At 39.6% G+C, this 26413-nt stretch overlaps 1 protein-coding gene across 1 annotated transcript; it reads right to left on the bottom strand.

Annotated features, from left to right (window-relative positions):
* Positions 1 to 573: 573 nt before the first annotated feature.
* Positions 574 to 24400, bottom strand: LOC126234676 (uncharacterized). The gene is made up of 4 exons (XM_049943415.1): positions 24157 to 24400; positions 20238 to 20417; positions 20003 to 20156; positions 574 to 2649 (listed from the first exon to the last, which is right to left on the bottom strand). Exons 1-4 carry the CDS (start codon positions 24226 to 24228, stop codon positions 1424 to 1426), a joined length of 1632 nt encoding a protein of 543 aa, XP_049799372.1. The 5' UTR covers positions 24229 to 24400; the 3' UTR covers positions 574 to 1423.
* Between the last annotated feature and the right edge of the window lie 2013 nt (positions 24401 to 26413).

Genomic DNA, 26413 nt, shown 5'->3' with positions numbered 1-26413 from the left:
GGCAGCGTGGAGGGTAAAAATCTTAGACGGAGACCAAGAGATGAATACACTAAGCAGATTCAGAAGGATGTAGGTTGCAGTAGGTACTGGGAGATGAAGAAGCTTGCACAGGATAGAGTAGCATGGAGAGCTACATCAAACCAGTCTCAGGACTGAAGACCACAACAACAACAACCCAGTGAGCACTGAAGTCACTACACAAATGAAAAGAGTCTGCCAATTTGGTCACCAAGACAATGTCACTCAATGCATAAAAGTCATTTTAAAACACAACGCATAGCTAAGAAGAGAGAGCTGTGAAATGGTACTCAAGAACTAAATTAAGAGTTGTGAGTATCTCACTCTGTTTTGCATATAAATAGCTTTTAGTGATTTTGGAAACTGGCCATGTATTCCACAAAATACTAACACTACATATTTAACTAGAACAAATTACTCTCTTGCATCAATCCATTCATAAATTACAATTTTCAACAAATAATAGTTTTTAATGTATCACACACATTTAAATTTAACAAAGGACATAAAATAAACCTACTGACAACACTTTCAGTTACAACATAAACATATTATTTATGGATCTGCAGGTAAAATCCATAGAACATATATAAAATTTAGAAAAAAATAAAGTTGCAACAGCTTTTTAGTATGCCCATAAATGCTTATAATTACTTACAGGTAAACATAGCTCATGAGTCAAGTTTGCAGTCTATTCATATGGGCAAATGGTGCCCAGTAAACGGCAGTTGCATAAATATTCTCTTAAAATATATTCAACATTTATATTACAATCAATATTAATATCAAAAGCCTACCAGATACAAAATTCAGTTATGTAATGGTAGACCATAATGGTAATTACTTTTATAGTGTGTTGTTGTTATGAGCAGACTCAATATACTGAACTTGAAATGTAAATAAAATCTTCAACAAGTAGCTCACAAGTCTTTATGTTATTTCTTACAGAAAATGGGAATGTTAACATCAACTGTTGTGCAAAATTAACCTACTTCTCTAAGATTGGACAACAAGATTTGCATTTCAAACATGGCATGTCACTCAAGGAGTAGAACATCTGTATTTAGAATAGTCCACTTTCTTAAAAGATGCTTAAAAATTCTCTAATTTGCTGTGATTGAGGATTATAAATGAAAGGATAACACCCTCAATCAGCAACAATTACTTATCAATCAGTATGCATCACATTGACAAAAGTTCCTCTAAAAACACGTAAATATGATGAATCACCTGCAAATCAGTGAACAACTTTCATTTTACAAAGTTTATCTAAAAATGAATGAATTTAATGAATACTATACATGAGTAAAAAGATTTTATGTTTAGTTTGGAAGATACATTGCTATCTATGGAGATGAAATGATCACAATTCAATGTTTATAATTAATATCACATGCAAAAGGGACTAGACTTTTTTTGGTTTTTGCACAACAGCATATTCCTGGTCATTGTAAAATTGATGTTCAGGTCCAGATAAAGAGTTATCAGTTGGTACTGATTTTTTACGGATCATACCATAGCCATAATGAGAATCATCTGCTAACCTACAAGCTTGTATTTTTTCACATAATTCATAGTCATTAAAGCTGGTTGGAGATTCCTCTGGAGCAGGAGGAAGTTGTATTTGAGAAGTAACGGAAGGCACAGGCACATGGCTGTAGCCTCCAGCAGTTGGCTTAGGTGGTGGGCGGAAGTGCTGCAATTTATCATAGTCTTCACTGCTGTCAGACTTCATGGAAATCTGTGTAGCTAGAATTTTTGAACACTGTGGCATTGGACTTTGTTCAGCAACCTGAACAGTTGAAGCAGTGGAAAACTGAGCAGGCCTGTCTTCTTCATCACTGCACTGATTTTCTGTATGTCGTACGTCATCAACACCTAGGGTCCTCCAAGCATCCTTTCGAACCTCCACATCATCATAATCTTGTGCACTATCTGTAGGAGTCACAAGCACTGGGGTTGTTGGCGACAGGCTGCTTCCTTTAGAAGCTTTGAAACGACCAGAGCTTAAAGATTCAGTAGAGATGGATTCATTTTCTGTTGAAATATTTTCTACAGACTGAATTTGTTTGCGGGGAGGTTTTACAGGCTTTGGCTTTGGTCTGCTGGTATGTGAAAAACTATTTACAACAAAATGTTCATTTTCTGCAACAACAGTACCAAGAAATTTGCTGGAAGGCTGTGAAATTGTGCTAAAATCTGTATCAAAAAGAGTCGCACTTGTTGGAGATGGGGGAAGGGGGCTACGAGAACGTGCCTCCATACTCAGGGCTGCTTGGAACTGATTGTCGCCACACATTATCACGGGGCTTACGGGTGTTTCACCAGATAGCAATTTCCGCATACTTTTCATTTTGGAGGAAAGGCAACGAAATATCTCTTGCTGATTAGAATGCTGCAATGTGAATGTGCCTTCTCCAGAATCACATTTTCTGCCAGCCTCAAATATGAACTTCCCTTCACGATAGCCATACCGCCTAATGTAACGGTAGGGCCACGTGAAGAGAATACTGTTGTCTGTGCTACTCCGAAGCTGGATCACAGCAGAGGCAACTACAAGTGTATATACACCTGGTTCCAAACCACACCTTTCACTGGCTTCAGATGGAACTAACCACACAGTAAAAACACCTACAAAAAAAAAAAGAGTTTAAAATTAGATAAACAAAGGGCAAACATTTTCTTGAATTTCTGTTTACCTGAGATAAGAATTTAACCATTAAAAAAATGAGAATCAGAAAGCAAGGTGCAAGTAGATAAACAGACAAATATAACAATGCATAAGAAACATAATGAATTATAAGAATAAACAAGCTTCTTGGAACAGTTATCAGAACACATGAATGCTTTTAAATCTTTGAATGAAAAATTATTTTAGTACAGTCTTCATCAAGTCAGATACATCAAACCATTATAACAGTTCATTAGTGAACCATTCCAAAATAGATAATTTTTGTGGCTAAAGTGCATTTATAGAGTCTGCAGCTCTTTCATAATGTGCTGATTTTGAGAATTCGATGATGATGTTAGTAGCCAACTGAGTAACATTATATGGTAGGCAACGAACACCACTGAATCTAATGACTTCTTTCAACAGAATATACAAACTGATTGCATTTGCTTTCAATATGAAAGGAAAAAGATGTGCCGACAGACTGACCTGTAGCATAGGTATACATTAGAGTGGAATATGATAATTAGCCTGTAAGCTGGCAAAGAAAATAGATCCCAACAAGAAATTACAATTGCTGTAATAGATTCATGTGTAGCAGAGCTCATGATGTACTTTCATCACTGCAATAACCTACTTGTATTCTTATTCCTGATTTTCCTAACGGCTCTGATGATGTGGTTAAATTCCAACCCAAAAGAACGAAATACCAGCCAACTTTAGTTATAAACCATACGAAATTATAAACAAACATTATGACTCACTACAAATAAGAGACAAATCTCCCATATTCCATTCCCATCATTCATCACATGAGCTGTTACCAACGCCAGTACCCAAGTGATTCTGTAACTCTGTCAAGATTGATTCTTCCCACGCATTTTGATAATCTCCCTCCTCCCCCACACATAAAACAGCAGATGAACTAACCCATCAAAATTAAATTTTCATTTCCTTAACAAACTGATTAATTTCTTTTATACCATATACTCCGACAATATGTTCAAAATACGCGAAGCTGATCTCTATATCTAAAAGACAATGTCCTGACTGACTCACCAATTCATCATTGCCCAACCCAAATCACCAGGGATACACACTTGAAATTTGGAGAGGATGAGGATGTTATTACTGTAGATACAGTTTAAGGAGGGACTGTCCAAAATTCCACTCCTAAAGGGGGTGAAATAGAGGTGAAATGCTTTTTTGAAAATATGTCGCTGTAAAGGAAATTTTGAAGACAGTTATGAAAAATTGGCATTTGGTTTCTCAGCTAGGAACAAAAAAATACATGTTTCAGCATTTCTGGAAAGTCAACCACTGGGGGAGTAACGCAGTGGGTGAAAGATTTTTTGGAAATAACTCATTATTAAAGAACTGCTAAGAATTTTTAAAGCTACATCTATGAAAACTGGTATTTGACTTCTCACTTAAAAATAAGAAAAATACGTGTTTTCAGTAGTTTTTGGCAAGTGTTTTTGGCAGTTCAGCCACCTAAGAGAGTGAAATAGGGAATGAAAAGTTTTATGAAATCATTTCATTATGAAAACATTTTCACAGCTAAATCTATGAAAATTTGTGTTTGGCTTGTTTGTTACACATTCAAAAATACATGTTTCACAATTTTTGGAAATTCAATCCCTTAGGGAAGGATATAGGGAGTAAAAAATTTCTGGAATATATTTTGTTATATTAAAAAAAAAAAAAAAAGTTAGATCTACGAAAATTGGCATTTCACTTCTCGGTTAGACATAAAGAAATGTGTGTTAGAGGATGGAAGTTCCTAGTAAACAACACCATAAGAACGCAAAAGGCACGATTAACAAAAACTTTGCATTTCAAAATTGCTTTTTGGTCAGAAGTACATTTGTAAAGACCATGCTTCTGTGGCCTTAATTAGAATGAGAAGTTTAGAAGGTGTTGTAATTTGTGAATAACATAAAAATTTGATTAAAGGAAAAAAAAAAACTATGCAGACCACACAGACTGTGAGTGAAGCAGTGTGCACTAAACTCGTAGCATTATAAATGTGGTATATGTAGGCCTCGTCTCCATCTTGGCCATGATAAGGTCTTCACTGAACATTTCACAGTAGCCTAGCTACATTTCTATTTTCTTATTCTTTATTAGAACCACTTCAGTATTACCCATATCTGATTTTGTGTTGATAACCCCATATTCACCTGACCAGAAATCCTGCTCTTCAAGCCATTGCACTTCACTAATTCCCACTATATAAAAAAATCAACCCTTCCTTCTTTCTCTTTAATTTTTCTAAGCTACCTGCTCAATTAATTTTCCTTGCCCATGATGTGTGTTGAGAACATGCTGGAAAATGGTCTCATTGAAACCAGTTTAACATCAAACAATAAACTGAACAGCAGCTTCAGATGTTACACAATGTCTTTTCTACAACTTATAAAAACTGTGGAACACAATCAACAAAAATTATTTTGTCAAATTTGAAGTGAATATCCCCTCACCCTAACCATGAAATTTGCCGTTGGTGGGGTGGTTGCATGCCTCAGCAATACAGGTAGCCATCCTATAGCTGCAACCACAACAGAGGTATGTGTTGAGTGGCCAGCCAAACAGGTGGTTTCCAAAAAGCGGCACAGCAGCCTTTTCAATATTTGCAGGGGAAACAGTCTGTAGAATTGACTGATCTCGCCTTCTGGCATCAACCAAAATGGCCTTGCTGTGCTGGTACTGTGAATGGCTGAAAGCAAGAGGAAGCTACAACCATAATTTTTCCGGGGGGCATGCATCTCTAATGTATGGTTAAATAAAAATGGCATCCTCTTATGTAAAACAGACCCCGTTTGGATCTCTGGGCAAGAGGTTATTGTCATCAGGAGAAGCAAAGCCGGTGGTCTACAGGTTGGGGCTTGGAATGTTAGGTCTGTTAATTGGGTAGGTAGTTTAGAAAATTTAAAGAGGGAAATGGACAGGTTACTGTTGGATATAGTGGGAATGGGTTGGGTTGTTTTGGGGGAGGAGACCAAACAGTGAGGTCATCGATCTCATCAGATTAGGGAAGGATGGGGAAGGAAGTCGGCCGTGCCCTTTTCAAAGGAACCATCCTGGCATTTGCCTGAAGAGATTTAGGGAAATCATGGAAAACCTAAATCAGGATGGCCGGACGCGGGATTGAACCGTTGTCCTCCCAAATGCGAGTCCAGTGTGCTAACCACTGCACCACCTCGCTCAGTATAATGGGAATTAATGAAGTTCAGTGGCAGGAGGAACAGGACGTCTGTTCAGGAGAATACATGATTACAAATACAAAATCAAATAGTGATAATGCAGTAGTAGGTTCAATAATGAATAACACAACAGGAACGAGTATAAGGTACTATGAATGGGATAGTGAAAGCATTATCACAGTCAAGATTATATTAAGCCCACACTCACCGCAGTAGTAAAAGTTTTTATGCCAACTAGCTACACATATGAAGAAACTGAAGAAATACATGATGGAATAAAAGAAATAATTCAGATAGTTAAGTGAAATGAAAATTTAACAGTGATGGGGGATTGGAAATCGATAGCAGAAAAAGAAAGAGAAGGAAAAATAGAAGGTGAATATGGAATGAGAGAAAGGAATGAAATACGAAGCCACATTGTAGAATTTTGCACAGATCATAATTTAATCATTACTAACACTTCCTTTATGAATCATGGAAGAATGCTGTGTACACAGAAGATACCTGGAAGGTTTCAGGCTGATTATATGGTGGTAAGACATATATAATAACCAGATTTTAAATTGTACAACACTTCCACGGCCAGACATGGACTCTGACCACATATGTATTAGCTTTGAACTGTCAATTAAAACTGAAGAAATTGTAAAAAGGTAGGAAGTTAAGGAGATGGAATCTGGATAAGCTGAAAGAAACAGACATTGTTGAGAGTTTCAGAGGAAGCATTGGGTAATGACTGACGAAAACAGTGGAACCAGGAGAAGATCAGCAGGTAACTCTGAGGGATGACATATTAAAGGCAGCACAGGACCAAGTAGGTAAAAAGACAAAGCTTAGAAGACATCCTTGGATAACAAAGGATATATTAAATTAAATTGAGGAAAGGAGAAAATATAAAAATGCAGCAAACTACAAAGGCGAAAGAGAATACAAAAGTCCAAATAATGAGACTGATAGGAAGTGCAAAATAGCTGAACAGGAATGGCTAGAGAACAAATTTAAGGATAGCATATGTCATTAGGTGAAAGATACCACTTACAGGAAAATTAAACAGGCTTTTGGAGAAAAAACAAGCAGCCGTAGGACTATCAAAAACTCAGATTGAAAACCAGTCCTGAGCAAAGAAGGGGAAGCTCAAAGATGGAAGGAAGAGAAGGAGATTAGTGTTTAACGTCCCGTCGACAATGAAGTCATTAGAGACGGAGTACACGCACAGATTAGGGAAGGGTGGGGAAGGAAATTGGCCATGCCTCTTCAAAGGAACCATCTCGGCATTTGCCTGAAGTGATTTGGGGAAATCACAGAGAACCTAAAGCAGGACAGCTGGACACGGGATTGAACCGGCGTTCTCCCAAATGCGAGTCCAGTGTGCTAACGACTGCGCCACCTTGCTTGGTAAAGATGGAAGGTGTATATAGAGGAGCTATACAAGGGAAATGAACTTGAAGGCAATATTATAAAAAGGGAAGAGGCTGTAGGTGTAGATGAAGATGAGAAGGGAGATATGGTACTGAGAGAAAAATTTGACAGAGCACTGAAAGATCCAAAGTTGAAACAAGGTCCCTGAAGTAGACAACGTTCTGTCAAAAATACTGATAGCTTTGGGAGAGCCATCCATGACAAAACTATTCCATCTGGTGCGCACAATATATACGAGACGCACAAAAATCCCCCAGAATTCAAGCAGAATGTAATAATTCCATTTCCAAAGAAAGCAGGTACAGACAGGCATGAATATTACCAAACTATCAGTTTAACAAGTCAATGTTGCAAAATACTAAAACAAATTCTTTAAAAGAATGGAAAAACGGGTGAAGCTGACCTCTCGGACGATCAGTTTGGATTCTGGACAAATGCAGGAACACGTGAGGCAGTACTGACCCTACGACCTATCTCAGAAGATATATTAAGAAAACATTTGTAGGCTTAGACAAAGGTTTTGGCAATGTTGATTGGAGCACACTCTTTGAAATTCTGAAGCCAGCAGGTATAAAATACAGGGAGTGAGAATCTATTTACAACTTGTACAGAAACAACACACAAGTTAGAAGCATGAAATGGAAGTGGTTGTTGAGAAGGGAGTGATGGAAAGTTGTCACCTATCCCCAATGTTATTCAATCTGTACATTGAGCAAGCAGTAAAGGAAACAAAAGAAAAATTTGGAGTACGAATTACATTCCAGGGAAAAGAAATAAAAACTTTGAGGTTTGATGATGACACTGTAATTCTATCAGACAGCAAAGGACTTGGATGAGCACTTAAACAGAATGGACAGCACATCTATGCACACCACACACACTTCGCAAGCCACAGTATGGTGCGTGGCTGAGGGTACCTTGTACCACTACTAGTTATTTCCTTCCCTCTTCCACTCGCAAGTAGAGCATGATAAAAACGACTGCCTGGATGCCTCCATATAGAACCTAATCCTTCTTATCTGAATGTACTTTGGCGGCAGTAGAATCTTCCAGCAGTCAGCCTCAAATGCTGGTTCTCTACATTTTCTCAATAGTGCTCCTTGTAAAGAACACTGCCTTTCCTCCATTGACAACTATTTAAGTTCCCAAAGCATCTCCATAACATCTGCATGTTGTTTGAACCTACCAACAACAAATCTATCAGCCCGCCTCTGGATTACTTCGATGTCTTCCTTTAATCTGACCTGGTGAAGATCCCAAACATTTGAACAGTATTCAAGAATGGGTTGTGCCAGTATATTATACAGTCTCCTTTCCAGATGAACCACAGTTCCCTAAAGTTCTCCCAATCAAATTATGTCCGTCATTTGCCTTCCTTACTACGACCCTTACGTACTCATTCCACTTGAAATTCCTTTGCAATGTTATGCCTAAATATTTAATTGACATGACTGTGTCAAGCAGCACACTACTCCAACATTACAGGTTTGTTTTTCATACTCAGGTGCATTAAATCGCATTTTTCTACATTTAAAATAAGTAGCCATCCATCTCGCCAACTAGAAATTTTGTCTACGTCATCTTGTATCCTCCTACAGTCACTCTATGATGACACCTTCCCATGCACCACAGCATCATCAGCAGAGAGCCACAGACTGCTCTCTTACCATATTCATAAAATCATTTATGTATACAGAAAATAACAGCAATCCTATCACACTTCCCTGGGACACTCCTTGTCCCTGATGAAAGGAAGATATAAGATGAACATAACAAAAGCAGAACAAGGATAAAGGAATGTAGTTGAATTAAATTGACCAATGCTGAGATAATTAGATTAGGAAATGAAAAACTTAAAGTAGTAGACAAGTTTTGCTATTTGGGCAGCAAAATAACTGATGATGGCTAACATGGAGAGGATATAAAATATTGTTTCTGAAAAACAGAAGTTTGTTAAAATGAAATATAGATTTATGTATCACGAAGTCTTTTCTGAAAGCACTAGGGGAAGTCAAAAATTAAAGAAACTTTTGCAATTTCTCATTGTGGCCTTGGCAACACTGCTAGTATCCAGGGCTGAAGAATTGTCATCCACAACAATTCTATGTAATGTGTCACTCTTATTCCCGCCTTGGTAGTCATATTGTAGCAGACTGTGAAAGATGACAGCTCCATTGTCAATCTGCACAAAGGAGGAAATGAGGACAGTGATTAGCCTTTTATTTACAGAAGGTGTTAAACCTGCAGAAATTGTTTGTCGAATGCAAGAGCTTTATGATGACAGCTGTTTATCTCTAGGCAAGATCTACGAATGGATAGAATGCTTCAAACAGGGAAGAACTCTGTATGACGAAGAAAGATTGGGCAGACCATCGACATCAACAACTGAAGACAATTTGGAAACACTGAGGGTATGGTGATGTAAAATAGATGAATAACAGTGGATGAAACTGCCTATACTTTACAAATCGGTCATGGTTCAGCATATTCCATCTTACGTGACAGGCTACATTTTCGGAAAGTTTGTGCAAGGTGGGTACCGAATGAACTGTCAGTGCAGCTTAAGGCACAAAGGATGGACATCTCTCGTAAACATTTGACCCATTATCATTGCAAGGGAGATGTATTTTTATAGCAAATTGTTGCTGTAGCCATATCTTGGGTGCACCATCACAAACTGAAAGGTAAGGCTGCAAGCTTGGTTTGGAAAAATCCATCACCACCACAAGTTAAGAAATTTAAACGCCAACCATCAGCTGGTAGGATTATGCTAACACTATTCTGAGACATGGAAATTGTGGTAGCCGTTCATTTCACCCCAAGAGGCAAAACTGTAAAAAATGTCATGGAAAACTGTGAAAAGGTGTCATCCTACAGCTAGATAAAGCTCAGCCACATTCTTTCAAAGGGATGGCCAAAACAATAAAGAAGTTGGGATTCAAATTGCTGGAACACCTGTCAGACAGTCCAAACTTGCCTCCAACTGATTTCCATACATTTGGACCAATGAAGGAAGTGCTCAGGGAAAGAAGATTTTCAGCAGATTCAGAAGTCATTGATGTGGTGCAAAATTGGTTACATGTACAACCAAAAAAACGTGTTTCTGACAGAATCAAAAAACATGTGAAATGTTGCACAAAGTGTGTGGAAATGCAGGGAGGTTGTATAGAGAAATAATGTATGTTTCAGTTTTCTATCATTAGAATAAAAATTATTTTTCCAAAAAGACCTTTTACTTGTATGGAGTGTAGCCCTGTATGGAAGTGATAACATGGACGATAAGCAATTTAGACAAAAAGATAATAGAAGCTTTTGAAATGTGGTGCCACAGAAGTTTGCTGAAGATTAGATGTCACATAACTATTGAAGAGGTACTTAAACAGAACTGAGGAGAAATGAAATTCGAGGCACAACCTCACTAGAAGGTGGGATCGGTTGATAGGACATAATCTGAGACATCAAGGGAACACCAATTTAATACTGGAGGGGAGTGTGTATGGTAGGGGGAGGAGGAGATAAACTGCAGGAGGAGACTAAGAAATGAATACAATAAGCAGACTCAGAAGGATGTAAGTGGCAGTAGTTGTTCCAAGACAAAGAGGCTTGCACAGGATAGAGTAATGTGACAAGCTGTATCATACCCTTCTTTGGACTCTAAACAACAAAAAAGTGGATATGATTTTGGTCCCAGTTGGGATTTATTTCCTAGTGGGTTTTATTTTATTTTATTTTTTAATACGGTCTTTACTCCCATGCACACAGTAGATTAGAATGTTCAAGTTTATGCTTTCATTATAAGTGGAACCTTTAGATGACAACGATTATTATTACTATTATTATTATTATGTGTTTAAAGGGACAAAACTACTGTGTCATCAGTCCCTCCATTCCATGAGAGAAACACATAAAAAAGTAAAAAGCGAAAAAGTGGGGACTTGGCTGCTCCAACTATACAGGGCTATTACAAATGATTGAAGCGATTTCATAAATTCACTGTAGCTCCATTCATTGACATATGGTCACGACACACTACAGATACGTAGAAAAACTCATAAAGTTTTGTTCAGCTGAAGTCGCACTTCAGGTTTCTGCCGCCAGAGCGCTCGAGAGCGCAGTGAGACAAAATGGCGACAGGAGCCGAGAAAGCATATGTCGTGCTTGAAATGCACTCACATCAGTTAGTCATAACAGTGCAACGACACTTCAGGATGAAGTTCAACAAAGATCCACCAACTGCTAACTCCATTTGGCGATGGTATGCGCAGTTTAAAGCTTCTGGATGCCTCTATAAGGGGAAATCAACGGGTCGGCCTGCAGTGAGCGAAGAAACGGTTAAACGCGTGTGGGCAACTTTCACGCGTAGCCCACGGAAGTCGACGAATAATGCAAGCAGGGAGCTAAACGTACCACAGCCGACGGTTTGGAAAATCTTATGGAAAAGGCTAAAGCAGAAGCCTTACCGTTTACAATTGCTACAAGCCCTGACACCCGATGACAAAGTCAAACGCTTTGAATTTTCGGCGCGGTTGCAACAGCTCATGGAAGAGGATGCGTTCAGTGCGAAACTTGTTTTCAGTGATGAAGCAACATTTTTTCTTAATGGTGAAGTGAACAGACACAATGTGCGAATCTGGGCGGTAGAGAATCCTCACGCATTCGTGCAGCAAATTCGCAATTCACCAAAAGTCAACGTGTTTTGTGCAATCTCACGGTTTAAAGTTTACGGCCCCTTCTTCTTCTGCGAAAAAAACGTTACAGGACACGTGTATCTGGACATGCTGGAAAATTGGCTCATGCCACAACTGGAGACCGACAGCGCGGACTTCATCTTTCAACAGGATGGTGCTCCACCGCACTTCCATCATGTTCGGCATTTCTTAAACAGGAGATTGGAAAACCGATGGATCGGTCATGGTGGAGATCATGATCAGCAATTCATGTCATGGCCTCCACGCTCTCCCGACTTGACCCCATGCGATTTCTTTCTGTGGGGTTATGTGAAAGATTCAGTGTTTAAACCTCCTCTACCAAGAAACGTGCCAGAACTGCGAGCTCGCATCAACGATGCTTTCGAGCTCATTGATGGGGACATGCTGCGCCGAGTGTGGGAGGAACTTGATTATCGGCTTGATGTCTGCCGAATCACTAAAGGGGCACATATCGAACATTTGTGAATGCCTAAAAAAACTTTTTGAGTTTTTGTATGTGTGTGCAAAGCATTGTGAAAATATCTCAAATAATAAAGTTATTGTAGAGCTGTGAAATCGCTTCAATCATTTGTAATAACCCTGTATAAGCAAGTCAAAAGGCATTATGGTAGTTGTAACACGACAGATAAGAGAAAATTAAGGTAACCCAGGCAGCATCATGCACAAGAGGGTCTATAAAGGCACAAGAAGTTGAAAATCCCCCCCCCCCCCAATCTATCTCTCGGGACAAGTGACACACTGGTAGTGGCTGTCTCATCATCTGCAAGCATCTGAGGTAGTGAAATAGGTAAGCTGAGAGCGTGCCGCAGCAGCTTGGCCAGCAGGGCACAAACAACAAGAACATGCACGATCGTCAGCAGACTACCTAAGCTGCAGTGAGGAGGATCCTCCTGATGCAGAAGGAACTCGGGGCGAATCTCGTGTGGGCAACACATAGTCGACAAAACACAATAGCATCTTTCTGAGGTGCCAGGAACGATGTATGCCACAGCTCAGTGGATCCCTTAATCATTCTTAACTTGTTTTGGGTTGTTGTAGCCTGCCATTCAAATTCCCAGAGCCTCACAATATTGCATCAAAGTTGCAATCTTAAATCTGTGCCCAGTATTCTGACGTAGAAATGATCTCCTGTAGTTGCGGTTTCGGCTGGATGGTCGGCAAGTTCATTTCCTGGAATGCCTATGTAGCTCTGTGTCCAGATGAAGGTCACTCTAAGGTTATGCCTTTTAAGCAACTTATGGAACTGCTACAGATCAGGAAGTTTGTCATGGCCTGGGATTTGACGTACTGCAAAGCCAGAGATATGGCAACTGACTCTGCAGTGTGTACAATGCAGGCACTCGGCAGTGAGTGCTTCTCATGTTCCCTTGCATGTGCAAAAGCGTAACGAATCCTATCACTGACTTTTGATCCATCTGTGTAGATGCATACTGAGGATCGAACGAAAAGGAGTAAGAGAAGGGCAGGATCAGTGTCATTCTTGGGGCCACAAAAGAGATCCATCCATATCACAGAATCAGATATAGGTCGTAGGAGGTGCTGAGAGGGAGACCTCGGAACACAGACTACAGGACGCTGTTGGAGGTCCTTTAGTAGAGTACCAAGTCAGACTCCAGCTGATCTACCACTTTTGGGCAATGTGCAAACAATCTGAACTCTTGGTTATGGAGTTGAGTGACATGGGTGAGGTATCTGACAGACTATGACTACGTAATTACCCAGAAGCTGTTGTGGCCTAACCCACAGCTCTTGGACATCAGCTTCCGCAATGCCCCAGTTGTGAACCACTCACCAATGTGGTCTCAATACGCTTGCTGCCAACCCATGAGCAACACATCCACAGTCAAAGTGGGATAACATCAGTGCTTTATAAAATCTTAGAAAAACTATGCAGTCTGTGCCCTGTGAGGAGTTACTACAAAGAAGGCGAGCATTTAGCTTTTCCGTACAAGTTGCCTTGATCCAGAGGACATGTGGTAGTTAAGTTAGCTTGCTGTCAAATAAAATACCTAAGAATTGAAAAGTTTCAATTACTTCAAGTAAATGGTTACCAAAGTAAATTTCTGGGCGCAGGTGCACAATCCAAAATCGGCACAACTCGTGACTTTGCAGGAGAAAATTGATAGCCGTGATTCAGGGCTCATCCATGTACTCTCCAGGCAGTCCCATGAAGTTTTCGCAGTGATGAAGAGGTACAGTACAGGCAAAAGATCATCCACATACAGCAACACAGAGACTGTGGGGCCACTGCATTTACAATACCACTGATGGCAATAGTGAACAGCATTACACTCAGAACTGCTCCCTGAGGGACTCCAGTATCCTGTACATATTGAATGCTGAGAGTCGAACTTGTCTGGACCAGAAAAGGTCTGAGAGAGAGGGAATTCTGGATAAAAATGGGTAAACTGCCCTGGAAACCCCACTTGTGCAGTGTAGGTAGTATGTGATGTCGCCAGGTGGTATCATATTCCTTTTACAGATCAAAGAACATAGCAATCAGATTTTGGCGATCCACGAAAGCATTGCACAATGCAGATTCCAGATGAACCAGATGACATGTGGTGGACCGAAAAGGCTGAAAGTCACTCTGGAATCGTGATATATGCCCTCTGGCTTCAAGGTATCTACAAAGATGGTGATTGGCTATACGTTCCAATAGCTTACACAGCCCATTTATCAGAGAGATTGATTGATCGTTAAAATATGTGGGTCCTTTCCAAGTTTCAGGACAGTTTCCCACCATTGAGACGGAAATTCTCCTTCCTGCCAAATACCATTAAAAACCCCGAGGGTATGTTTCATGCTGTCATCACAAAGATGTTTCAGCATTTGGTTGGTGGATTTTATTAGACCCGGGGGCCATATTCTGACACACTACCAAAGCACCATGAAACTCCCATTCGCCAAAAGGGACATTCTATGGCAGAGAACCATCTGGATAGAAGGATAGTGGGTGGTGCACGGTGTGATATTTCTGGGTCTGGAAATGGAAAATTTGTGGTAAGTACCTATGGGACCAAACAGCTGAGGTCATCAGTCCCTAGGCTTACGCACTACTTTATCTAACTTAAAGTAACTTATGCTAAACACAACACAGACACACTGATACCCGAAGGCAGGCTCGAATCAGGTAATGAGGATGGTAATTAACAAGGAGACACTTTAGTGAAGTGTGTCGTAAAACATTCAGCGAGTACCACAACAGGATCATTGCAGATGTTACCAATGACAATGATGCCAGAAAGGGCTGTAGGCGATGGTTGGCTGCAAATACAGTGGAGTTTAGTCCATACTTGGGACGATGAGGTGTGGGATCACAACAGATGATACATATTGCTTCCAACACTCCTGCTTCCTTTGCTTTAATAAACACTGTGCTTTCGCCCGGAGTCTCTTGAATGCTATTAAATTATCGATAGAGGGGTGGCACTTGTGTCATTGAAGTGCCCTGCGCTGTTCCCTGATAGCTCTGGTTGTATCTTCCGACCACTATGGCACTGGTGGTCATCAGAATGAGCTGGAGGAGCAGTGTATTGTTGCTGCGGCACCACGAATAATAACATCTATAGTATCCTGTACTACTTTGTTGATTTCCATCGCATGACTGGCTGCAAAAGCAGCTGCAGAGGAGAAAGCCTGCCAGTCAGCTTTCCGAAGCAACCAACGTGGAGCGTGTACCAGATGTCTGTGCATGCAATGGGAGAGACTGATAGGAAAATGGTCGCTGTCACAAAGATTGCCATGGATGCATCATTGAATCAGGGGCAATACAGTCTGTTCGCAAACTGTGGGATCAATAGTTGAGTATGTTACGTGTGCCAGACTGAAATGTGTTGCAAATCCCAGTGTTGAGTAGGCAGACGTCCAATTCTGAAAGGAGGTGTTCTAGTACCCAGCCTTTATGAAACATATCGTCACTGCCCCACGGGGGATTATGGGCATTTAAGTCCCCCTAGTAAGAAGAAGAAGAAGAAGAAGGGGGGGGGGGGGATGTAGAAGTTCCACTAACTCTAACAGCTCATGATAATGGAAAGGTCTGTCTGAAGGTAGATAAACATTACATATTGTCATCCAAACTTGTAGACACTTATGGCCCTGGCCTCCAGTTCAGTGACAAGGGGCACATGCACACTGAAAATATCAGACTGTATGAGGGTACAAACCCCAATGGACACACTTTTGAAATTAACATGATTGGTACAGAAAGGTTTGTATTTATTCAGAACAGGAAGATGTGTTGCCGTAAGCTGTGTTTTCTGAAGTGCTATGCCAATTACGTAATAAGTAGCAAGTAAAAATGGAGTTCGGTCAGATGGTGATAGTAGCCATTACAGTTCCATTGAAGAAGCACTGGCGTCAGGTCTGAGAATGTGGTGAACGGCGCAGACGTTCACTACCAGGTCAGCCGGCCGAAGTGGCTGTGCGGTTAAAGGCGCTGCAGTCTGGAACCGCAAGACCGCTACGGTCGCAGGTTCGAATCCTGCCTCGGGCATGGATGTTTGTGATGTCCTTAGGTTAGTTAGGTTTAACTAGTTCTAAGTTCTAGGGGACTAATGACCTCAGCTGTTGAGTCCCATAGTGCTCAGAGCCATTTGAACCACTACCAGGTCACAGTCCACCTAATTGTGTGATACATCATCAAGGTGCATATGCTCAACCTTTGCAGGGGTGAGGAGCTGAACATCCGAAGCCTCAGAAAGTAATTTATCTTTCTGTTTATCCTTCTTATCCTTGTGAAACTTCAATTTATGTGAAAATTTCCCATTTTATCTTCTAGAATTGAAGAGGACCGTACTTTTCTTTGACCTGCAGCCTGTGGCTGCTGGTCCTTGTCTTGAGGGGAGGTTTGATTTTTTTACACTTTAGGGCACAAGAACAGCTCGGGTCATATGCACCCAAATCAAAACTACAGAACACAAAGACAGAGAGGAGTTAAAAAATGACTATACGTCAGTCCCAATTGACATAATAGAAGACAGCTCAAAAACGGCACATGTAAAAGGGTTAAAAAAGACACCACACAGAAATGGAAGTCGGAAACAAAGTTAAATGGTCTTCGTCATATTGCTTTGGTGGATAAAAAGTAAAACACAGCCAACGGCTCACGCATAATCTTGAGGGGAGGGGCATCTTGACAGGTGATGACATCAGAGGATGACTAGGCATCTCTGGCTGCACTGATGGTGTGTGAACCACCAGTGCTATAGGGATAGGGGGCATGGGAGCTGACATTCCTTCCCCCAACTGTGGGGTAGGCCCTGGGAATACCATGGCCAGGAGGGGTGTGCGAGACTTCGTTAACATACGAGGTACAGACAGGTGACGACAGTCGCAAAGTTTCAGACCATACCAGTCAGATGAAGTCTTTCAACTTTTTCTTAGCATCTTGATAAGACAGGCAGTCAAGTGTTTTATTTTCTTGAATTTTCTTCTCCCTCTTAAACACTGAGCACTGCGATGAATGAGGGTGATGTGGTTCAAGACAGTCAACACATTGAGGGGGTTGGGCAAAAGATCGTGGGATGCCCGTCCACATAACTCTCTCTGGAACAGCAGGAGGATGTGCCCAAACCTCTACGATCTACAAAATCTCATCGGACAAGGAAAATATGCTCTGATATCACACATAGAAACCATGACCTTAACCTTCATAAGCAAAATGTTGCCGTCGAAGGCCAGGATAAAATCTCCAGTGTCCACTCTATTATCTTCGGGACCCTTCTGTATGTGGCAAACAAAATGGACTCCACAATGCAGCAGATAAATACAGAGCTCTTCATCAGTTTGTAACATAAGGTCCCAATGGAAAAAACACTTTGAATTCTATTGAGTTCGTTATCATGAGCAATGGTGGCTGGTATATCTCCTATGTTTACACAGGCCTGAAGTGCCCATGAATGGTTGGCATGCGATGTTCTGATCAGCAAAGATCCATTTCTCTAGTGCTGCTACCTCCCCAAACTGATTTTCAATATTTTCAATGAGAAACAGTGGTCTCATTGTAGCGAAAGCTCTGCTGTCAGTTCAAGAACAAACCAAGAACTCAGCAAACTGTCTACTTCCATCTCTCCTTACCTGGCTCTCTCCTTTAAGCATGTTCAAAGACAGAAATGCCATAGGATTAAAAACCTCTGCATTAAAATCACTGTTCCTGATTCTTGAAATTGCTGTGTTGTACGGCCACTGTTAAGTTTGATCCATTTCATTGCAGATCATCATCTTTGATGCCAGTCTCATTGGAGGGTCTCACCATGGGAGCCACCAAGGCACGGCAAAGGCCACCTGGTATAGTTCACATGGTTCACATGGCTCTGAGCACTATGGGACTTAACATCTTAGGTCATCAGTCCCCTAGAACTTAGAACTACTTAAACCTAACTAACCTAAGGACATCACACACATCCATGCCAGCGGCAGGATTCGAACCTGCGACCGTAGCAGTCCCGCGGTTCCGGACTGCAGCGCTAGAACCGCACGACCACCGCGGCCGGCACCTGGTATAGTAGCTATTAGCAAGTCCCGGCACTCCAAAGGTGATAGGTGCCTACTCCTTGGCTGAAATGGGGATGTTACAGGTCAGGCACAGGCAGTGTGATTCCTGTATTGTCAGGGGGTTAACATCAAGAGGGTACATGACAACCCGACCACGATGGACCATGAGGTAGCGCCACTCAATTGGTAGGTGCAAAAGATAACAGCACTTATTGGAGAGCTAATGCAACACAGTAAGACATCCTTCCCCAATATAGCCCATACTTCAGTAAAATTTGGAAAATGGAAGTCAAACTGAAAATGGGGACCAAAACTTAAAAAGCCAAAAAAGTGAAGGAAAATGCATGAAAAAGCAAAAACCTTCAGATGCCCAAATTATAGTCAAAATATCAAGGCAAAAATGCGACTAAATAAAGACTCCCTTATTCGCCTCTTGTGCCAGGAAAGAAAGGGCCATGGGTTTATTCTAGCCCTTGACAACACAGGGCAGTGGGTAGGCACTGAAGCTGACTGCAGAACGATTCTGCTGCCGCCAACATGCATTTCATGTATGGATCACGAAGATAAGGCATGAGAAATTATGGCTCATCTGGAGGAATACAGACGTCATTTCTCCCTTACTCTATTTGTGAGGGGAACAGGAAAGGGAATGACTAGTAGTGGTACAAAATACCTTCCACCACGCACAGCAAGGTGGCTTGCGGAGCGTTTATGTAGGTGTCATCGTAAGTGTTTACAAGTTTACTGTTCAGGTGACAGCATGAAACCTCTGTCTTTGGTGAGCTGGGCTGAGGTCTTCGTTTATGGAAATTGTTACGAGCTGTAACAAAACCATTTGTTAAAACAACTTTTTTTTTTAATTTTCTTGTGTTTTTTTTAGCTATTATTCAATCATCAGAACATCTGAATTTTAGAGATGTTGTTGCAGGCATGTCAGCAATATACAAGCTGAAGAGAATAGGGGCTAAGACAGAGCCTTGAGGAAGATCCTTATTCATTTTATTTGCGGGAGCACTCAACAGTGCTGCACACTTCCCGGCATCAAAAGGAAGGACGATTAGGGTTTCACATCCCATCGACAACAAGCTCAGACTGTTTCAAGTTTGGGGAAGGAAATCAGCTGTGCCCTGGCCAGCATTTGCCTGGAACGATTACAGGGAACCGCAGTAAACCTACATGAGAATGGTTGGATGTGGATTTATTTGAGCTGTCACCCTCCCAAATTTGAGTCTAGTGCGCTAACCACCGTCCCACCTTGCTCAAACCTGTCGTCAAAAAACAGTACATGTGTGCATGTGCAACCACCTGGTAGCAACAAATGATAGTGATCTCTATGAGATTGCAGGATGGACCATTTCATCAGATACGGAACTAGCAAGCAGCCACATGTTAAGAGGACTACAAAGCCCCATTTTGGGTGTTCCTCAGAAATACCTATACCAGGTGATGAAATTTTGAGTATATTTTTAAAGTCTGTTATGTACCTTCTCCAGATGAATCATAAAGATCATTATGTTCTTCAATTGTTTGTTTCGAGCAATCATCCTTGAATGCAACCGACTGGAATGCAGATAACCACAGCATCATTTCACTTTCATTGACAGCTGCAAAATGGTATGTAACAGTCTTCGTAACAACCTGCAAATAAACATTGTTTTAAAGGAAGAATCTGTGAACTCATCAGTCAATATAAAACGTGGACTTACAATTTATACTTACAATGAAACTATTGGGGTGGTGCTTCTGTACATCTTGTGTAATTTTCACACAATTTTCAAGAGTAATAATTCTATCAGACAAATTCTTCGTAACATCTTCCTCACTGTCAAATACTTCAAGTCTTTCTATCCCATGTTTGCTAGCCCTGAATAGCTGGCAATACTTCTTGTGCCAAGTTTTCTGAAAAGATAAAATGTGTTGTTACAATGCACGATACGCAATCATTGTAAAGACATTAAAACCAACCGATAAAGCAAGACAATAGAAATAAATTGCTCTTATGACAGCAAATCAGTGGTAGATTTCTAATCTTCTTACTTCACTACATCTAGTCTCCGTAGGCTGTTAACAGTCACAGTAATTAACACTACGTGGGGCAGGGGAGGTCTTTTCAGTCATTGAAACAGGAAAACTGCATAACAGCGGACAACAGCCTTTTCTTTTTTAATTAATCTATCTCTGAGAACTTCACGACAAACACTGAGAGAGACTGTACATAGCTTACAAGATAAGCTGAAGACTGACCTGACAACAGAGTAAAGAACTGAGCTGATAACAGAGCGAAGTACCGAATTCCCATACTACACATGGTACATCAATCATATGTTACATTTCACACATCACCTATTAACACTACAGCCACAATATTTTTGTGTGTTCAATAGGGGTAAATGGCTAAAGTCTACAACAGAAGCTCTGTCAACCAAAGAACTTTTCGTGTACAGTTGGCAACACAGCTGTTTTGTGTAGTCAATGGTAAGATAGTTTGAGGTAACCAATGGAAGCGAGGAAAAGCAAGAGGTGAGAGGTGGGTGGGAGGTGGAGGGGGGGAGGGGAGATTAGTGTTTAATGTCCCATCACCAACAAGGTCATTACAGACTGAGCACAAGCTCGGATTGGAGAAGGACAGATAAGGAAATCTGCCATGCCCTTTCACAGGAACCATCCCGGAATTTGCCTTACGTGATTTAGAGAAATCACACAAAAACTAATTCTGGATGGCCAGATGTAGGTTTGAACTGTTGTTCTACTGAATGCAAGTCCAGTGTGCTAGCCACTGCACCACCTCGCTGGGTAAGTGCAAGAAATATGGTGAGTAGAAAAAATGAACAATTTAACAATTTTTGCAAAATATTCATAGTTGTGCCAGTTCATGAAAAGTTGCCCTAAACTGCAATACATTTTTATTTAGCTTTTAACGCACACTGTGGTGAAACCCGAGGTTTAAGTTAGGTTTCAAGATAACAATTCTGTTGTGAGATGGCAAAGCCAACAAACGTGATGATGTACCAACGAGTTCAGCTGCAGTTACTGCAGTCTTGTTTACCAGTATCTTCCATAGCAGATTACTCTTAATAATGGAACACAATGTTTCTGGCCTTCATTTTCGAAGTATACTGCTGAAAGAAATTCCTAGAGTCACATTGAGGGATATCATATTAGGTTAAATCTTACTGGATCGTCTGACAGAATCAAGGCTTATAAAATCGGTTGACTGTGATCTCCAGGATGGCAATTTTAAGATCTGAATCTCCCATAGTAATGTTCAATAGAAGTTGAAAATTCAGCAAGACACCTATTGGCATAGTATTATTTTGTGTGCATTTAGTTACATGGTAACAACTCATACACATGTTTAACTATTTGACACAAATAAACCATGACTGAAATGGTGATCCATGAAACTCTTTCTGCACATCATTTAATGACCAGTGCAAGGCAATTCTTGGAAGCAGTGTTATAGCTCTGTGGGCCTGTATTTGCTTGGACCCTGTTCTTCAAATCTATGTTTCATCAACATTTTCATTCAAAGAACTGCAAACTGTAAATCTGAAAATTATTCATGTCTGGCAATAAATTCTTTTCCCCTCTCACTCAACAGCAGGGAATTTCATAGCTTTGACAACAATGATTCTCCTTTGACATATTACATTCACTTTCTAAAATGACTTCTTATGTTAATGATGTTAGCAAATTTTGAATGTAATTCAATCACATTTTGCAGAGTTTTTGAACATATCCACCTTCTTTCCGTTACACAAATTGGCTCTGGTTATATGGGTCTTTTAATTTTATGGCACTGAACTATTCAACTAACAACAAATCCAGTTGCAGAATCAGAGTCAATCTTACACACAAGTTTACAAATCAAGATACTCTTTTCTTTCTTCATTCTGTAAAATGCTCAATTTAAATTAGCATTGGTGCAAACAGCAAATGAAGTTCTGTTAGAGTGAATAATCAGTGAACTTGAGAAGCAGGCAGCACAACTGGTGACAAATAAAATTGTTTTCTTCAGAGTGGGAGCAATATGATATATACTTACATATAAAACACAAGGCTCAATTATATCTGAAGTCAAACTCTTGCAATACAGTCAACATAAATAAGCATGCTATTATCAGTAATTAATTAGTTTTTAGACTCACCATAATTTGCTACTTATCCACACTTACCTATTTCCTCAGATGAGGGACAACTTACACAAGCAAAGAGCACTAAAAAGTCAAACTCAACATTTAGGAATTACACTTTCTGGTATTATCACAAAATGTCAGTGCTCCTTCTAATTCACTCAACTTTTAATTTTATCAGACTGATCTTGGGAAATAACATAATGTCATATCAAGATGTAGGCACTGGGAGTAAAATGTAATTTATCTCAATTACAAGTTGGTCCTACTCCTCTTCACCTATAATATCAATCAGTAAAATCTGTGTGGGAAGATACAAAAGACAGAAAAATAACTGACACCTCCAGTGCAATGAATAATGCACAGCATTTCCTCCATTTTAATGTTATCCCGACATTTCATTTCACAGGTTGTTAGGTATCAGCTCATCTCAGTGCAGGTGTCCAAAGATAGCATGCATTAATCCACCTCAGGTAGACCCAATTACTTTGCACAGTATTTTTTATGAGTTTTATGAACAATATTCATAGTACTGTTATACAAAGAAACAAATGAAAAAAAAGTTTTTGAAAATGATAAACCAGTTTAAAAAGTACATTCATTCACATTTTGGCAACTGATGTAAAATCAATTAAGTATTCATTCGGATATTGTCAGAAGAACTACACATCACTCACATCTTCATTTAAAAAAATCATCAGCAGCTCTGCTAATATTCTGTCTCTAATGGGCTCAATGTGACATAAAACAATGGCTATCAAACTGGAAATCTGGTAATGTTTGAGGGAAAAATGGTCTCTTTAATAATATATTAGTGATAATAGTTACAATAATGTTTAATGAAGAACAAACTAGTATAATATACATGGTCTCCAAATTTACCTACGTGCTCCTCCACAAAAATCTCATATGTATAGCGTATGGTATGTCAATAATAGTTACAAAACACGCACATTTAATGAAGAATGGTTAAAATGTTCGTGGTATCTATGATGATTGAAAGAAACTGCTCGTTACATACAGAACACCTAATACATGAGTAGAAAGTAAATGTTGGTACCTAATATTTAATAGTTTACATGCGGCACTACTCTCAACAAGAAGTATGAACTTTCATGCGACGTTGTACTGAATTCCGCCGCAGAACCTAAAAGGTCTCTCTCAAATTTCCAACCTAACTTCGTATTTTTATTCTACTATCGTACACTTTTCGTATAATTATTTGTAGTAACGCCAGTATTTTGAGATCTATCGCCGCGACAAAATATCAGTAATTCTGTTGCATTTAAGTCATCAATAACTAGGTACTGTCATTCAAATTAAACATCTTCCTCAATAACTCATTTAAATTCTAGGCGAGTGTGACACACTGGATGCAAACAAAGGATTATGTTCAGTTACATTATTTACATACGAAACGTAACCTCCCAGCACGCAAGACTGACAAATAAATAGTCATAACTAACGTAAATATGCAATTCAAATTACGTCAACATTTCTGTTACCTTGAGCTGTCCCAAGACTCCTTGAGGAGGGAACAACAAAAATCCCTCCTTGTACGGCTTTTCAACATCCATAGGAAACTCTTATTTGAAAGCATGTCATTTGCAGGCAGTCTCTCTTACTTCATTACACAGTCACTGCTTGAACACATAACACTGACAAATCCATCTGTCACCTGTATCTTATCAAAACAAATATCTTCCTAGACCGCACCACAATTGCTTACACAATTACTTTAATCGCACATGTAACTCCAAAGACATACTGCTCTACAGCCAAAGATCATTCATGTACGATCTCAGGCAAAACACAGTTTGGCGGGCTGTTTAGAGTGTGCTGATATATTACAATCTACATCTACATGCTTATCTGCAAACCACAGTGAAGTGCATGGCAGACGGTAGTTTATCATACCAAGTATTAGGAATTTGTCTCGTTCCATTCGCTATGGAGCAAGGGCAGAACGACTACTTAAAAGCCGGTGTGTGTACGGCACTGTAATTAGTCTAATCTTCTGTTCACGGTCCCTTCGGAAGCAATATGTAGATGGTTAAAATGTATTGCAAAAGTTCTTCACTTAATATTGGTTCTTGAAACTTTTTAAGTAGTCTATCACGGGAGAGCTGGCATCACTCTTCAAGAGACAGTCAGTACAGATTACTCAGCATTTCCATGACAGCCTCCTGTAAATCATACACATATGCGATCATTCTTGATGCCGTTTTTGGTATATGTTTCAGTTTCCTAGGTTACTCCTATTTAGTATGTCTCGCACACACTTAAGCACTACTCCAGGATGGTACGTGTGAGTGCTTAGATTAGATTAGATTTACTTTCATTCAAATTGATCCGTAGTAAGGAGGTCCTCCAGGATGTAGAACATGTCAGAAAAACAATAATATATGACAAATATTTACAACTGAAACAAATAAGCTGATGTACCATCCACAGGTCCCAAGTGGAATGATCGTCATTTTTTTTAATGAACACTATATGAAAGAATCATTTTACAAATACTCATTTTCTAAGATCGCATTAATACACTGAATTTAAAATTAAAAAAAAATGTTTTTTTATTTATAAGGTATTAAACATATAATAGAACTACTACAAAACTTATTTACAATGAACATATTACTGCACTGAAGTGGTGCAGAAGTTAGATTGTAGTTATATATACACACAAATCAGTTGGTTCTACTGAGAAATTCATCAGTGGAGCAGAAGGAATTGGCCACCAATAAAAACCTTTTGGATTCCCTGAAACTGAATTTCATTGGCTGTTAAGCTTTTTATGGCTGCTGGCAAGTTATTGAAAATGTGTGTTCCTGAATAATGCACACCTTTAAGTACAAGAGTATGTGACTTTAAACATTGTGAAGATTATTCTTATTTCTAGCACTGATTACGTGATTTTAGCTGTTGGTTTGAAAAAGTGATATATTTTTAATGACAAATTTCATTAAGGAATAAATATATTGGGAAGCAGTAGTTAGTATTCCTAGTTTCCTAAACAGGCTTCAGCAGGATGTTCTTGAGTTCACACCACATATAACTCTTATTGCACGTTTTTGTGCCTAGAATATTTTAGCTTGGCTTGATAAATTACCCCAAAAAATAATCCCATATGACATCATGGAATGAAAGTAAGCATAGTATGCCAGCTTTTTCATTTGCATTGCAAATGGAGATTTGTGTGTTTTTTCGAAGTTTAGTGACAAAGAATTGGCTAGGAACCACTGATTAATGTCCACAAATATTTTATTAGTCGATCTTTCTAAGACTATTCTTGATTTGCTATTTATTGCAATGTTTGTATCATCTGCAAACAAAAGACTTGTCATCTGGTAATGTTACTGGTGAAAGATCATTGACATACATAAGAAAAAGTAAGGACCCTAAGATGGAACCTTGTGGGCTCCACATGTAATTAGTTCCCAGATGGATGATGCCTAATAGCTTAATACATGTCTTTTTCCTAATAACAACCTTTGTTTCCGGCCAGAGATATAAGATTTGAGCCATTTTGCAGCATTCCCTGTTACAATAATATTCTAATTTACTTAAAAGATATTGTGATTTACACAGTCAAATGCCTTTGACATATCACAAAATATACCAGTTGCCTGCAATTTTTTGTCTAATGAATTAAGTACATTGTCACTGTAAATGTAGATAGCATTCTCAATATCAGAATCCTTTAGAAATCCGAGCTGTGACTTTGACAGTATGTTATTTGTGATAAGATGGTTATATAGC

Source organism: Schistocerca nitens, chromosome 2 (assembly GCF_023898315.1).
Source record: "Schistocerca nitens isolate TAMUIC-IGC-003100 chromosome 2, iqSchNite1.1, whole genome shotgun sequence".
NCBI lineage: Eukaryota > Metazoa > Arthropoda > Insecta > Orthoptera > Acrididae > Schistocerca > Schistocerca nitens.
Note: the sequence above shows the minus strand (reverse complement) of the source record. Positions and strands in the feature narration are given on the sequence as shown.